General features: G+C 41.4%; 1 protein-coding gene across 11 annotated transcripts in view; it reads right to left on the minus strand.

Moving 5' to 3' along the window:
- Nucleotides 1–493: 493 nt before the first annotated feature.
- mllt10 (MLLT10 histone lysine methyltransferase DOT1L cofactor) overlaps nt 494–14773 on the minus strand; it is a 193445-nt gene continuing 179165 nt past the window's right edge. For all 11 annotated transcript variants that reach the window (XM_051929241.1, XM_051929242.1, XM_051929244.1 and 8 more), the window contains 8 exons: nt 14463–14535; nt 13866–14020; nt 7010–7198; nt 6182–6258; nt 4904–5211; nt 3868–3964; nt 3564–3770; nt 494–1731 (listed from right to left, as the gene is read on the minus strand). In XM_051929241.1, the coding sequence (XP_051785201.1) occupies nt 1687–1731; nt 3564–3770; nt 3868–3964; nt 4904–5211; nt 6182–6258; nt 7010–7198; nt 13866–14020; nt 14463–14535 (1151 nt within the window). In that variant the 3' untranslated portion in view covers nt 494–1686. The remainder of the gene's footprint in view (nt 1732–3563; nt 3771–3867; nt 3965–4903; nt 5212–6181; nt 6259–7009; nt 7199–13865; nt 14021–14462; nt 14536–14773) is intronic.

Raw genomic sequence — 14773 nt, forward strand, 5'->3', positions numbered from 1 at the left:
AGTTGAGATCTTCGAAGGTAAACAGCACAGACATCGCATTGGATTTCTCCAACAATTCTGATTTGGGTGTTGAGGTCTGGTCTGGTAGCGTAACCTCATACTGCAAAGACCACAAGACAGGGGTCTCTCTGCACTGCTCATGTCACTTAAAGGCGCTGTACACAAGAGTTATTATACAACAGGACTTGCATACCTGACCATCATACCTGAGGCTTCTCAGACAGCTTGTGCAACAATCATGGCAGAAAACAAGGTCCCCTTTGAGGGTCTAATCCGTGATGCCAATGCCATTTCCCTTTCATTCTTCATCAGCCTTTTATTCATGGCCTGCGTCACATCTGGCCCACTGCTAACATTCACAAGAACACTTGGCACTGCTGTTGCCACATAAACATTAAGTGACAGACAAGAACATCATTTCTGACAAAAGAAAACACAAACATCTCACTTACCTTTTCTGTGAATTCCTCAGCAGAAGACATGAGAGAGAGCAGACTTTGCTTTTTAATTTATTATTAGAAACATTTCTTGTACATCATACGCCATTTTTAAGAATGAGACTTGGCAGATACAAGAGAAATGGATTTGCTGATTGAAAAACAATCCTATGATTGGTTCTGTTTCAAATGATCGTTAAATATAATGGTATCTTCTGTATTTGCACTCATTCATTCTGCACAAAGGCCGCTTAAAATCACCCAAACCCAAATAAAGCTTGCGGCTCCTTTTATTTGTAGGAAATGATGTGAACAAATGTAAAATCCCCTGCTTATATAAAAATAAATTAATAATACTTTGTCTCCAGTCATAGCTCAGCTGTCGTTTACAAATCGAGGCCGCTCAGAGTTCAACATATACGGAGAGTCTCTCATAATTATTTACAGACTTGCGAGGTACAAAGTGTGCAATCGAGACACTGGCTCGAGTACAAGATGCCCGAAGCTCTGCAGACAGCAGGTGTTACTCAATTTACAATCTGTGTCCAGGGAAGAAGAAGGAAAAAAAAAAAAAAAAAAAAAAAAAACCCACATGGACCGGCCCGCTAGCTAGTAGCAATGTCCCGTCCGGTCACTTCTTTTAAATATTGCTCTTCCATCACCTTGAAGTCGTGGCGGCCACCATTGCACCATCTGCCTCCAGGCTATCCCTCTGGGGAGGAGTCGCAAATGACTGGTGCTTAATGCAGCTTGCATTTAACATTCTTAACCAAAGTTTAAAGGGAAAGAAAAAAAAAATCAAGTAGGTATAAGCGATTGTAAACGAATTAAAATCTAAAATTTAAAATACATCCTGAACAGAAGGGATTGCTTGAGCTGCACAAAACACAAACAAAAAGCCGGAGAGATGCTGGAGAATAAGACACGCTGCCATCCTTCCATCAGAGCGCTTTTTCAGGCCAGTGGACCTCAATGACCGGCCACTGCCAACTTAGTGCACGTCTCCCAGACTTGCCACCAAGATGCAAGATGTGGCCCCCAGAAAAGCGGGTCGCTGTCCCGAAAATCCTTTGGACACATGTTCCCTGAAGTCTAGAGTTGATTAACAGCTGTTTAGTGCAAAATAATGACACCTGTGCAGACCCGACACAGTCAGGGAATGTCGAGTCAAGTGAAGTCAGTGATGCTCCCACACGTCCAGAGTTGTGTGAAAGGTTGAGGGTTTCTCAGAGACGCAGTCAATCCTGGGTCAGCTTTTGTCCTGTGTGCTGGAGCCACTCTTGTCACTGAGTCTCTGTGGACAGACAGGAGGAAAATATTTTTTTAAGACCATAGCACACAACAATGAGACCCCAGAGATAAGGCACACTGGGATTGTATGAAAAAGGAGCAGAAAGAAGCACTTGCACAAAATCGTAGGGCATGAGGAGACGGCCTTGTTTAGATTGATTGCCTTCCTCATCCCCCTCCCATATTGATTACTGAATTGAACACACTTCCCTCATGGAAGGAAATGGGTCATCCAAAACGGCACTACATTCATTTGCCGAGAGATGACCTCTCTGTGCTCCAAGACTTGTCGTTTAGATTGCGAGGGGTGTGTGAAGCCAGGCACAGAGACTGGCATGGACAGAAGATCATATCACCTTTATTGACAAACACACACCGCACAGTAAATGACAAAGACAAGAACACCTATGGCTTCTCTGGGCCTTCTTAAACTAGCCTCTAGTCATGGCTCCAGTTGGCCTCACACCAAATACAATCGAGAACTCACTCGCTCACTCACCTTCTGTCTTTCTCTATAAGCCTGCTTTCTTGTTCAGATCACTTCATTTTAGTGAAGCACACTGCGTATATACTCACTGCACACACACCACTAACGCACAGGAACACTTGAAGTGAAAGACAAGTTCAGTCTGATTACCATGAATAAATCATGAATATATGCTTTTTAAGATACATAAATAAGAGATGGTCAGTGGACTCACTGCCTCTTTTCAATCCTCAAAATGTAAACTTACAGCATTTTTGTCGTGGTGTGAAATAACTTTTACTGTAGGCATGAATACCCATGTTATCCAGACTAATCTTTCCATTGAAGGACAGGATCAAACAGTGTTTTGCCATGAATGACATATAAAAAGGCCAGAAGATGGACTGTTAAATGTAAAACGGGCTTGTAACCTGAAAGTTATAAACAGTCCAAATGCAAATGCAAACTAGGAATCAAAATGAGAAGAAATGGTGATAGCAATCAAAAAACAGAATTCAAGAAAATAATATGCCAGAGAGTATTCCGATTTAAACGCAGTCTCAAATGATGCAAACTTTTAGTAAATGGCTTTCATACTGCCGCACTTGATGTATCACCACCCATCATCTGAAAGCATACACATAGCAGAGGACCGTTGCATCCAATTAATAGTATCATGAAAGTCGATGTCCATCAGAAAACAAAATGGCAACCCAGTAAACATTTGACAAAATAAAAATAAAATTGACTTTAATAACCACACCTTATAGAAAATAACGAAGAGAACTAACTTTGCAGTGTCAAAACCCCCCAAAACCACAATTAGAAGCTACAAGAATAGTGAAAGAGATTTTTTAAATGTCATGAATAAGAACAAATCGGGCAGACTCCACACTGTCTACTTTAAGCAGATAAAACAATGTCATATTCATCTTCCTAACTGGACGTGATTAAAAAAAAGCAACACAGTCACTTTCCGCCATAATAGGAAGAATGTGCAGCTCCATACAATTAACACAGAGTTCAAATCTCATTCCAAGCCCTCCATAATCTTATTCTCTCCAAGTTAAAGTAAAAGTGCACCCTGACACCTACCAATCTACCATCCCTGGGGTAACATGAAATGCTTCCTTAGCTCAGAGTTATACTGGTGTTGTGCTCCTCTAGAAACTAAGCCATCCAGCAAACACACAAGGCCGATCACTGCATAGCAGACCCCGATGCTACAACATTCTGCAGGACCTTTCTTGCTGTCAGTGCATCTCACTCTTCCTCTGTACCACCCTTGTCCCTGTTGAGTCTCCAGGCAGCAAGTTACCCTTGACACCACCCAAATAAGTATACAAGAAAAACGAGGAAGCAATACTTACAGCAACTTTTTGAGCAGATGGGTCCCCGTGAATGGCTAGGAAGGGGTTGTTGCCCAGTGTGTGCTGGCCTGGAGCCTGGCCACTGGTGAGCAGGCTATTGATAGGCAGCTGAGCTGCTGCCGAGAGCTGAAGCTGCTGTAGCTCATGCTGGTGGTGCTGGTGGTGCTGCTGCTGCATGAGCTGGTAGAGGAGAGCCTGATGTTGATCCTTTTATGAGATAAAAAAAAAAAAAAGGTCAAAACGACAGTAACAGCAGAAGCTAAGCTCCACACAGGGGACCTGAATCTATGAGGAAATCTCTCACCTGAGGGGCAGGCTGGGATGCAAGAAATTGCTGCAACTGCTGCTGCTGAAGCAGGATTTGTCTTTGCTGATCGGAAAGCAACGCCAGGCCTGAAGTGCTGCAATGAAAGGAAGAAAAAGACAATGACCCTCAAGTACTGAGCTGCTGCCCAGCAGATCTCCTTATAGTAGACTGATTCCACAATGAAGGCAATTCAGTTATAAATCTGACAAAGAGGGAAACAGGGCTGTAAGCACTAACACAACACAAGGATCCTGAAAGTCAAAGCTGACATATTTCACGGTTAATGCTATCAGTCTCCCGTTTCGCTTAGGCACCACATGAAGACTTAATGCCTTATCTTCTCCACTTGGCATGTGCTATGAAACACAGACCAATTAACCCTTTGTAAGCTACTCTTAAATAGGCCAAATCTGTCTTTGTGTAAAAACAATATATAAAAAAACAAAAATCACACTGGCGTCATGTCATGCCTGTGTGGGAGACAGGATAATTCACAGTGTCGTTTTCACTGAATAAAGAAGTGCTGAAAAATATCCTCACGGTCATGTAATGCAGACATCTGGCTTATACCACAACAGTTTAGAGATAGTCAGATTGGTGTGAAATGGCTTGAGAAGATGATGATACAATGATCAATCTAAGATAAGTACAAATATTTTCCTCACACACAGAACTGCAGGGACACTGAATAAATAGTATGACAGAGAATAGAACAATTTAGGGACCTACAAAGCTCAACCTGATGCTATTTTGGAGAAATCAGGTGGATAGGACTGATGAGTTTATTGGTTTGAATAATTTATTCTCGCGTAGACAGTTTCTAGTGTTCTAATGTGGCCTTGGTGATGTTTTGAGGTCTGACTGCCCTCAACAGGCTCTTCCTACTTAGATACAGTACTTAATGGCCGAGTACTGATTTGGATTCCGTACCCATGTGGCACTACATGTTCACTACAAGTTCTTGACCACACTCATCAGACACATAGAAAACACCAGCTCACCCGCAGTCTTTCAGAAATTTCTAATTACTTGCCTGTTTGTGAGTGCAGCAGGCAGGCCCATTGTCGCAGGTGTCTGTATGACCCCATTCAATGCGCCAACAATCCCATTGATTGCCAGCTGATTTCCTGGGATAGTACCCATAAGCCCTCCAACGCCTGGAAGCGAGGGAATGGAGGATGGGACAGGCTGCAGACTGTTGGCCAGTGCTCCTACAGCCATACCATTGACTTGTGGGACTCCAGCAACCCCTGTTGAGTTCTGCTGAGGAGGGCTCTGACCAACAGGGGGTGGTGTTGATACAGAGGAGCTGGTAGTGCTCTGTGCACTAGAGCAAGCATCCTGGAAAGAAGAGAAACAATTATAAACCTGTTTAGGAGTAAAGCTTGTGAATGCAGGTGTAACCAGAGTTACTGTGTGATACTGTGACTTATGAGTATGGTTTTATTTATTTGTGTTTGGCCTACATGTAATTTTTAACTAAAGAACACAGGAAAAATAATCTATTTTTTAAGGTACATGTAACAAGCTACAGTAAGAGTGCACGGTTCCAATATGATAGAATGGTCCTAGACAGCCTAATCCATAAATAGCTTTGGTCAGAAAAACCTGTAAATGGCTCCTTGATATGTTAAATTGGTAGGACAGACCCTCAGCCATACATTGGATTAGGCAGTTGAAAGTGTGAGTACTCGTATAGAAGTCCATTAGTACAGTTGTGACATTGACTTTGTCTCACAATTAATACCTACACGCGCCACCAAAAAGACAGAAATGCAATCAAAGACACCACTAAAGAACTGCAAGACAATTGTACTCTTCCAACAATTTCCCTTTGGCTGTGTGTATAACAACTGCTTATACTGCAAAGCAAATTAGGAGGGGAAGCTGCATTTTAAAGCAAGTTAAACAGATTTTCTCTTTTGTACCACATTTCTCTTGCCTTAATATTTCCGCCATAGTTACAGAATAGATTTAGATACAGGTTGTATGAGCTACAATCCTAAAAAAAGACCATTTGCCAGGGAGCATGAGCACCTGTTGGATACAGCAGGGCAAATACAGTCATAGTGAGGAGATAGAGGCTACGGAGACCACTGCTCCAGCTCAGTGAGTTTACCACTATGCAGGGGACAGTAGGCACTCCACCCCAAAGGAAGGCCAGGCATCCTATCGGTGAACCTGTACTGGGAGAGCACTTGATTCATAAGGTCTTTTTACCCAATGGATGGTAATACTGGAAACAAAAATGCTACATGGCATGTCACTTAATACTTAATTGTGCCACACATAAGATGAGAGAGGCTGCTACCTGAACTGTCGTTGGGAGCGATGAGTCAGGGAGATAACTGCAGGGCAGATGAGGGCTCTTGCTGCTGTTCATAACATCTGCAACATGGGGAAAAGAAAAAACGGAAGATTTAGAGAAAGACGATTTAACATTAGTAAAATCCACAAAAGCAGTAGAAGAGGTAGGCAAAACTTCAGTGGCACTAAGTAGCCTAATGCCTTACAGCAGACGAATGTCATCACACACATGCACATAATTAAACGTGGCTTGCTGGTTTGCGCAGATTCACAGCTTATATTCAGTCTTAAAATAACATTCATTTGGTTGTTACATTAAAGTTTAAAAGGCCTACCTTTTAAAATACTCTTCTCCTACTAAATATAAACCCAGCCTTGTGTGTAACTTTAATACAGATTATGTGTTTACTAAAGTGCATAACTTTTTAAATTCATTCCCGTTGACATTTCAGGAACATTAAAAGAATGTTGAAACAGTAAAGAGGTGAGAGGGATGTCTTTGGCAATGACCAATATATTCTGGTCAGAACAGAAAACAAGACAGAAACAGCACAAAGTCATTATCTATGAAATTGTACAGATATCCTTGTGCTTCATTATGCCACTATCATGACTCTAAATGCAATGAGGCCGGCATCAACTGTCAAACCTCTGGGTTTACACCATGCTGCTATACACTACAGCCTTCTGCGCTGGAAGACTTGCATGGTTTCTTGCACCTACAGCCTTTCACCTAAAGTCTCTTCTACAGCCACCATATGGTCTGACTGCAGTGTATAGTAAAAAATGGACTGAGTAAGCACTGGACACTCAAGCAGCAAGTTATGCTCACCATTTTGGGAAGAGAAAGCATGCAATTGGGGTGACAAGGTGGAGCTGGGGGTGTTGCTGGCAAAGGGAAGTGAAAGCTGAGCCCTCAGAAGCTGAAGCTGTTCTTTCCTTGCAGTCAGTGCTTTGATCTGCTCTTCTAGTCTGCGATTCTCTACCTGAAGCTGATAGAGAGACTTCAACATTCCCAGGACTGTGGAAAGAGAAAAGAGACAGTAAGGAACAAGACTAAGGCCATATAGTTACCAGTTCACTGAACAATCAATCTTCCAGTATCGTGAGATCAGCTGACTGAATCTGACCATATGACTCACATGTGGAAACAGAACCTGCAAGGATCGTTGCAAATGTCAGGCAGGTATGGCAACACAGTGAACTATTTTTTGTTTTAAAAGGCTAACTACCCTTATGTGCTCCAGTAAAGCATGTTTCTTTTGAGAAGATTCACAAGCAGTAAGAGTACAAGAAGGTTTTCTTGTGCCTAATTCCTGGATCATATCCACATGTATGTTCTGGTGATGGTCACAAGGACCAAAAGTTGAATGTGGCATGATTCCCTGTTCTCCAGTTGTGAGGCATGCTTCCACCAAAATATCAAGAGTTTGGCTGGAGGCCATCCTCCTAAAAATATCCAACACAGAAAAGGTAGAATACCAAACCTGGACCAAAAAACAGTGCCAATATATTTGAGAGCAAGGACAGGCAGACAAGGAGCAGGGTGAAAGAATGGGGTACATCAGGCACGTGAATCTGATAAAGAAGTGATGGAACCTAAAGCTTCAGTTCACTCTTTGCTAAGTGTTACAGAGACAGTAGAGTGAGGGAAGCGCCACTTTCACTTGTCCAACAGCATCGACAAGCACCCAGGCACCTGGTCATTTCCGCTGGATTTAGCTCTTCATCTGATCTCTTGAGAGAGTACAAAGAAGCTCAGGCAGAGGCCAAATGAGATGCAATCAGGGCTCACTGAAACCATCCTCCAGCTATCATGGTGAAAGGATTATCCCTGCATGCAATTCCTGAAAATTAGCATTTTCATCAGTGTACCATTCATAAAGATACATCTGAAAACAGCGTCCAACACAACAAGAAAATATCCGGATTGAGAGCAAAATGCAAAAACCCAAGAACAGCTGCACACTAGAAATGTAAAAAAAAAAAAAAATCTGCAAAGAAGGGGTTAGGAAGAGCTTATGGACTCTGCTCAGTAACTAATTGAACAATTCTGCCGTTATGGTATCTGAGCACTTCGGCCTGCAGGCGGCAAAGGCATTAAATGAACTTGTTGTAGTGCATCTTGTGCCCAGTGCATGAAATGCTATGCAAGATAGCAACACACCACCTTGCCAGAAACCTCCAACACTTCAGTATTAAGGTGAGGAAGTAGCTGCCTCAAGAAGCCTGCAAAGAAACAGATGTCAGAGATGACAGCCGTCTGTGTGCCTTCTTTTACACGTATCCCAGGTCAGCCTCTTCTTGCCATGATGATTTTTTTTTTTTACCTTCAGCTCTGGTCACAGTCATTACTTTATAAAACACCTTTCAAAGATAACCAAAAGCCATTGAGTTTTGGTAAAAAACAAATGTCAAAAGTTGACACACCAGCCTGAACCCTACCTCTTCAGGTACCACTCTTGACAAAAGCACAGAACATATCAAGATCCCTTGGCTAGGCAGCTAGGTAGCAAATAATCATCCTGTGTGAGAACAGCCAACAATATTTCTCTTGGCGTACTTACAAACAGAGCCTAAATGGGCACCCTGCTTCTTTAGGGACCTGAAGGCGGCACTAAGAACTCACAATCTTAGGGGCTTACTCCAGAATGTTCTTTAGGCCAGAAGATGAAGGGATACGCTAAAAGCACATCACATACGCCACCCAAGAGGGGCAAGCACAACAAGTGGCTTTTATGAAGTGTTGCCGGATATGTGACTTAGAGCTGACGCATCAGCAATACACACATCTTTGGCTTTGTTTGTGTGCTACTTTTCAATGACTCTTAGGAATGACAGAACTGCACTTCATGAGCTCTACTATACATTTTCTCCATTACTTGTTAGCTTTTTAATTTCTCATCATTCAAATGTATTATTTTTTTTATTTTTCAAGTTGCTCTGGATAAAGGCAATCCCATGAAGGGGATTAACAACAACTACAATTCTGTTTTCACTCTTAAATCATTCATTTTCTGGACCTCTGGAGGTGCTGAACCAAATACCAGCAGGGCACAGGGTATACTCAAGTGCACAGTCACAAGTGACACCCAGACACAGTAATTAAGCCAAAATATCAGGAAAGTAACTATGCAATACTGATGTGAAGTTTTCTTCAGCTGGTCCAGTGAGTCAATCAAGTCACAGGAGCCATGAGGAACAAATGCTAACCAATGAGTCACAGAGCATCAAACATCATTGTCATCATTTTATGAAGAATATGAACTGTCTGAACACCCCTGTCAAAATGAGTAGTAAACGACTGGTTTGTTTATAACCTTAACTGTCACATGCACAGAGCACAGTGAAATTCTGACTTGCAAGTGCTGTTCAACTGCAGCAGTCATCTCTCACTGCTTTGTATCACAAACAAGTTGGAAATGAAGACTGTCAGGCATTAGCCATCCTCTGCTTCCTGCGCTTCATTTGTTGCCAACAGGCTGCAGATTTAGGTTCCCAAGGGGTCAAGACTAGCAGATTTAAGGACTTTTTTTTATCCCCAGAGTTCTAAGTGATTTGAATTTTAGTGCAGTGTTCTGAATCATTACTGTGTACTGTTAGAGTTCATTATTCTTATTTACAGAAATTGTACCATTGTGTGAGTAAGCTGAATACAACTACGGTTGTAATATGTTGTTGCTTGGCTTATATTTCTGTATAGATGGAAAGCAATTTATTTGTCCCAAGGGGAAAATTAGTTTTTACAGAAACTCAAGTATAAAAACAGCATAGCAAACAACCACCACCACTAAAACCATCAAACACACAAGAATCACAAACATTTCTGACTTGGCTAATGATCAGAGACCAGCCATATCAAGGCATTATAAAGGTGCACTGCCATTGAAATGAAAGTGCCACAGTAGCATTTGAAACACACTTCTATTGAATAATTTACTAGCTAAAAGTCCTCATTGCTACTTTGTCAGTGACAGGATATGCAGTACTGTTTGCAATTTCCATTTTGTCTTCACTTTTAACTCCACTACTACCTCCAGCAGGCCAGAAGTACATCCTCTAACACCATGGTTTTCAAACTGTGGTACGCGTACCACTGGTGGTACTTCAAGTCATGCCAAGTGGTACTTGTATGGTCCTTTATTTTCCACTAATCGATGTTAGAATGCCAATATGTTGCATATAATCATATATAGTATAAGTATACTACTGTAAATGCGTGGAAGACTCCAAGCCGGCTTTTATTAGTGTGGGCACCCATTTCCCGAAAACTCGTTACCTACTCACGTCTTTGATCCGAAATTGGAATAGCACAGAAATAGACAACAAGTTTCGTCCAGCCGGTGAATCACCAGAAGTTGGAGCAAATGGATTATTATGCCCCAGGCGCCCAAGCTTAAACCCTCGCAGATCTTATCTCAAGTCTACCCTTTCTCAAAGTGGATTGCGAAATGACCTTTTCGTTACTGTTTCTTTGAACAAACGAAAGAATTTGGGGGGAATTGACAACTGGCTTCTCAGCAGTCTCATTTCTTCAGTTCGATTTATGGTTTGTCTCAAGGAAGGTGGTGCGTTTCCGATCTGTGTGCAAAGTGATTTACCCATTTTACTGTGTTGTGTCCTGCACAGTTCTTTCAAGATGGACAAATTCGTTATCAGAAAAGTGGCAACATCTGTGCAAGAATCACAAAGAGGCGGTTCGAACAGCAAAGATTCCGGTCATACCGAAACAACATTTTCGTCGAATGCTGAGCGACGAGATACACCGAAAGAACCACCAAAAAGAAAATAAAGGCAGCCCAACCAAATCGCAAGTACAGCGAAGACTATTTGCAATGGGGGTTTTATTACATTGAAAGCGACACTCATCAGCAGCCTGAGTGCGTTATCTGCAATGAGGTGCTGTCGAACCAGTGTATGAAGCTATCCTTACTTCAGCGACATTTTACAACTAAGCACAAAGATCACAACAGTAAGCCGTTGTCGGTTTTTTGTCAGGAGTAATGATGAATTTTTGAAGTGGCAGACAATGTTTCCGATTCTCTCGGAATTTCTAGCAATGAACGCTGCTGTCGATACAAGGGAAATGCAGAAAGTTATTACCAACCATCTGAAGAAGCTCCATTCGGAATTTGTATCATATTTTCCATTCTTGACGTCAGGAAGCAACGTTGGAAAGCGCTGGATTACATCGCCATTTAATATGGAGAACATTATGAGTGCCGATCTTTCCAACCAGCAGCAAGAGATATTGATAGATATGATAGATAATCAGCATTTCCAAGAAATGTTCGAAGAAAAATCAGTGACAGAATTCTGGAGTCAAGTGAGGAAAGAGCATGATGAACTCGGTGCTAAGGCGATTACAGCTCTGCTACCCTTCGGCTCAACGTATCTATGCGAAAAGGCCTTTTCTTCCATGACAAGCATAAAGACGAAACCAAGAAATTGTTTGTATTTGGAATATACGGTTCTCCACAGATCCAGGACCTGATGGCAAAAAAAGTGCACGTTTCGCACTAAGCATGGCAGTAAGAGTGAGTAACTTTACAAGTGATAATGTATTTTGCATTTGAACAAAGTTGTTAAAATTCTTCTTGTGAGCGAGAAGCTGCTGTCAAATAACCGCGCACATGACTTTTCAGTCGTTTTACCTGTTTATACACCTCGCACTTTTTAAAAACGATTCTTTAATTAGTTTAATATCACTTTAACGTCATAATTATAGTCATTATAGTGATTTTTTCTTCAAAACAACATGGGCGTAAATTAACGATTCATTGACAGTGGTACTTCAGTTTACTGGTCCTCGCGGAGTGGTACTTCTTCAAAAAAGTTTGAAAACCGTGGCTCTTACAGAGCCTGCCTTCTTAATTAACTTGTTAATTCAGTGGGGTTCTCATGAAGTAATGTTAACAGCTTGGCACACCACTGGCACTGGTTTTTGCTGAGTTCTAGAACATGCAAAAGGGTGTCACTACCTACATTAAAGGAACATAGTCCCCCAAGTTCCTATTCTACTAGACAAGTCCTCCTTGTCACTGATGTGGGCCCCAAGTACCTACAACAGTGTATCACTTCCACATCCATTCACTAAGCGTGACCAGAAGTACAGGTTCTTGGGTGCAGTGAAAGTTCTTTGTTTTTTTGCTGATATGTTACGTTGTAGACAATTCCCAAAGTTCTCTACCAGGTCCCTATCTTGGTCTCATCCCCCTTGCCAATACATGTCATTAGTGTGACATCTCTGCATTTGACATGACCTGGTGTCATATTTATAGTCCAGGGTGAACAGAAAATGTGACAGTCCTGTTTCTTGTGGCGCTCCAGTGTTTCTCACCCTTGAGCCTCAGTAACAGTGGCAATCCTGACAGATAGTCCATTACCCAGGACACCACAGGCTTATCCACCAACATATCCCATAGCTTACCACTGACCATGCTGTCACCTTTTTCCAGCCTGGTGGAGCAGACAGGCAAACTGCAGTGGGTACAAGAGAACTTATATAGACCAGGACCTTGAAAGTGTCCATGTAACTTCTTGTAACTGTGTAACCATGACCTGCAGTTTATATTTTCCTGCTATAAACAATTTCCCTCTGAGAAAGTGAGGGAACATTTCATCCCTTCTGTCATCACCACTTAATTCACAGGTGATCAAGACGGACTTTAAACTAGAACAGTTGTGTTGGTCTTAGGGGATATTTGACATACACATTAGTCTCAACTAAAATTTGGTTGTGGGGAGGGAAAAGGAGGAAAAAAATGAATACTATGGAGTCTTGTAACATTTTTGGTCATGATATATTACTATAACACTGAGGACACACATCAGAATTTTTCTTTGCACAGTGTATTAGTAAAAAAGAAAAAAAAAATCTGCAGCAATGCTAAAGTGTGTCCTCTGTGGGAGTTTGAAAGCAATGAAATTTATTGGTAAATGCATAAGAAAACACATTTCAACAGATGGTGCACTGCTATTCCTTTATTAAATACTCTGTCCACATTAAGTATTCGGGTTCATTTTGGCTTTCTTCCAAGTTAAAGTGAAGAAAGAGCTTAATATGAATGAAACTTGCTGTTTGCAAGCATTTTCATATCGATGCCAAGTACAGTTGCAGACTTTGAACTTGGACCAGTTATCCTACTCCAGCTGGCAGGAGGTAGCAGAAGGCTGATTTATAAACATAAAATACACAAACTGATGTAATCAAGAAGAAACCGGAGAACTGAGAAAAATTAGCCGAAATTACTTAAGGACAATGTTCTTAAAAATAAAAAGGAAAGATGGTGTCACTCCTTTATTAACATCAATTTTTTATCAGTATTTCACAGTACTGTCAGTGTTGTTATGGTGATGGATCAGATATGTGAAACACTTTTCCACAATTATATAAAGATTTAAGTGGGACAGATAGAGTTATGGGTTCTTGTTATTAGGTACAACAGATGAGCACATTTTTATTCATATTAAAATAATTTCAACTAATGTCGTCATACAGTCCAATAAAACTGCAAAAGTACAGAAGTGAGTCACAATACTTTAAAATGTAAAATTGCAATAACATTGGTGAATGGACCAACATTAACCTACTGGTGGTTTCTAGCAATTGCCACCCTTAATGGCTGCTACCAATTTACTCACAATTAGACTTGAGCATACTTGCACACACACACATACACACTTACTATCTCCTGTTGTGCTGTGTTCAAGCAAGAACTGCTGCCCCTCACTCCACTGCCTCTCCAGCAGCTGCTCTATGCTTGTTGCAACAGGTGGAAGATGCTCCAAACTGCCGCTGCTCGACTGGTCATACCGGACCTGTAAGCCACTTGCCGGAGACCTATTGAACAGAAAATGGCAACTGCGTCATTCCCCGTGGCATGTGGACCATTGCTCGTCTGTGTAAATTAACAAACTGCCTATTTATTCTTTATAACACACAATTATCCATACAAATTGTACTGTTCTTGTTAATACAGAAAGTGGTCTGTATAAAAGATGCACTGTGTTTAGGTCAGGTGACCACTTTCTCTGGTTTGTTCACTGTTATCAGATTAAAAGCTACACAGAAACTGCCCTCTGTTTTCAGTTCAGATGCTGGCTTGACAGTTTACCATTAAGATTTTCAGCTTCATCATTAACTAGGACCTCTGTCTAATCACAATTCTCTACTGAGTAAGCTCTAAACAGATTTTTAGCATAAAATCCTCCTACTCTCTTCCATTTCCACATAAAATACATCAGTGAAAATAAAAAATTGAAAGTAAGTGCCCGTGGCTTACCGTGGCGAAAGTGTTCCTCTAGGCGAACTGCTTCTTACAGCAAGGCTTCGACTACTGTCCTGAACTTCTTGATCTGAAACGCAAATATGGCAGTTCTTCAAGATTCCAATTTGCCTCCTTTCTATCAGTAACAAGACTGTGGCACTGATGTCCAAACATACACAGAAACTAGTGCACAAGGTCCAAGCGCGTGAGAAGTCTCTTTGCTTTTATTTATTTATAGGAAAAGTGTGGATTGCGACTCCTCAAGCCCTGACTTTGGCCTCCCAACAACCACTTTTAATTTCTATGGGGAATATAATGAATCACAT

The sequence above is a fragment of the Erpetoichthys calabaricus genome, chromosome 6 (assembly GCF_900747795.2).
Source record: "Erpetoichthys calabaricus chromosome 6, fErpCal1.3, whole genome shotgun sequence".
In the NCBI taxonomy this organism is placed as follows: Eukaryota; Metazoa; Chordata; class Cladistia; order Polypteriformes; family Polypteridae; genus Erpetoichthys; species Erpetoichthys calabaricus.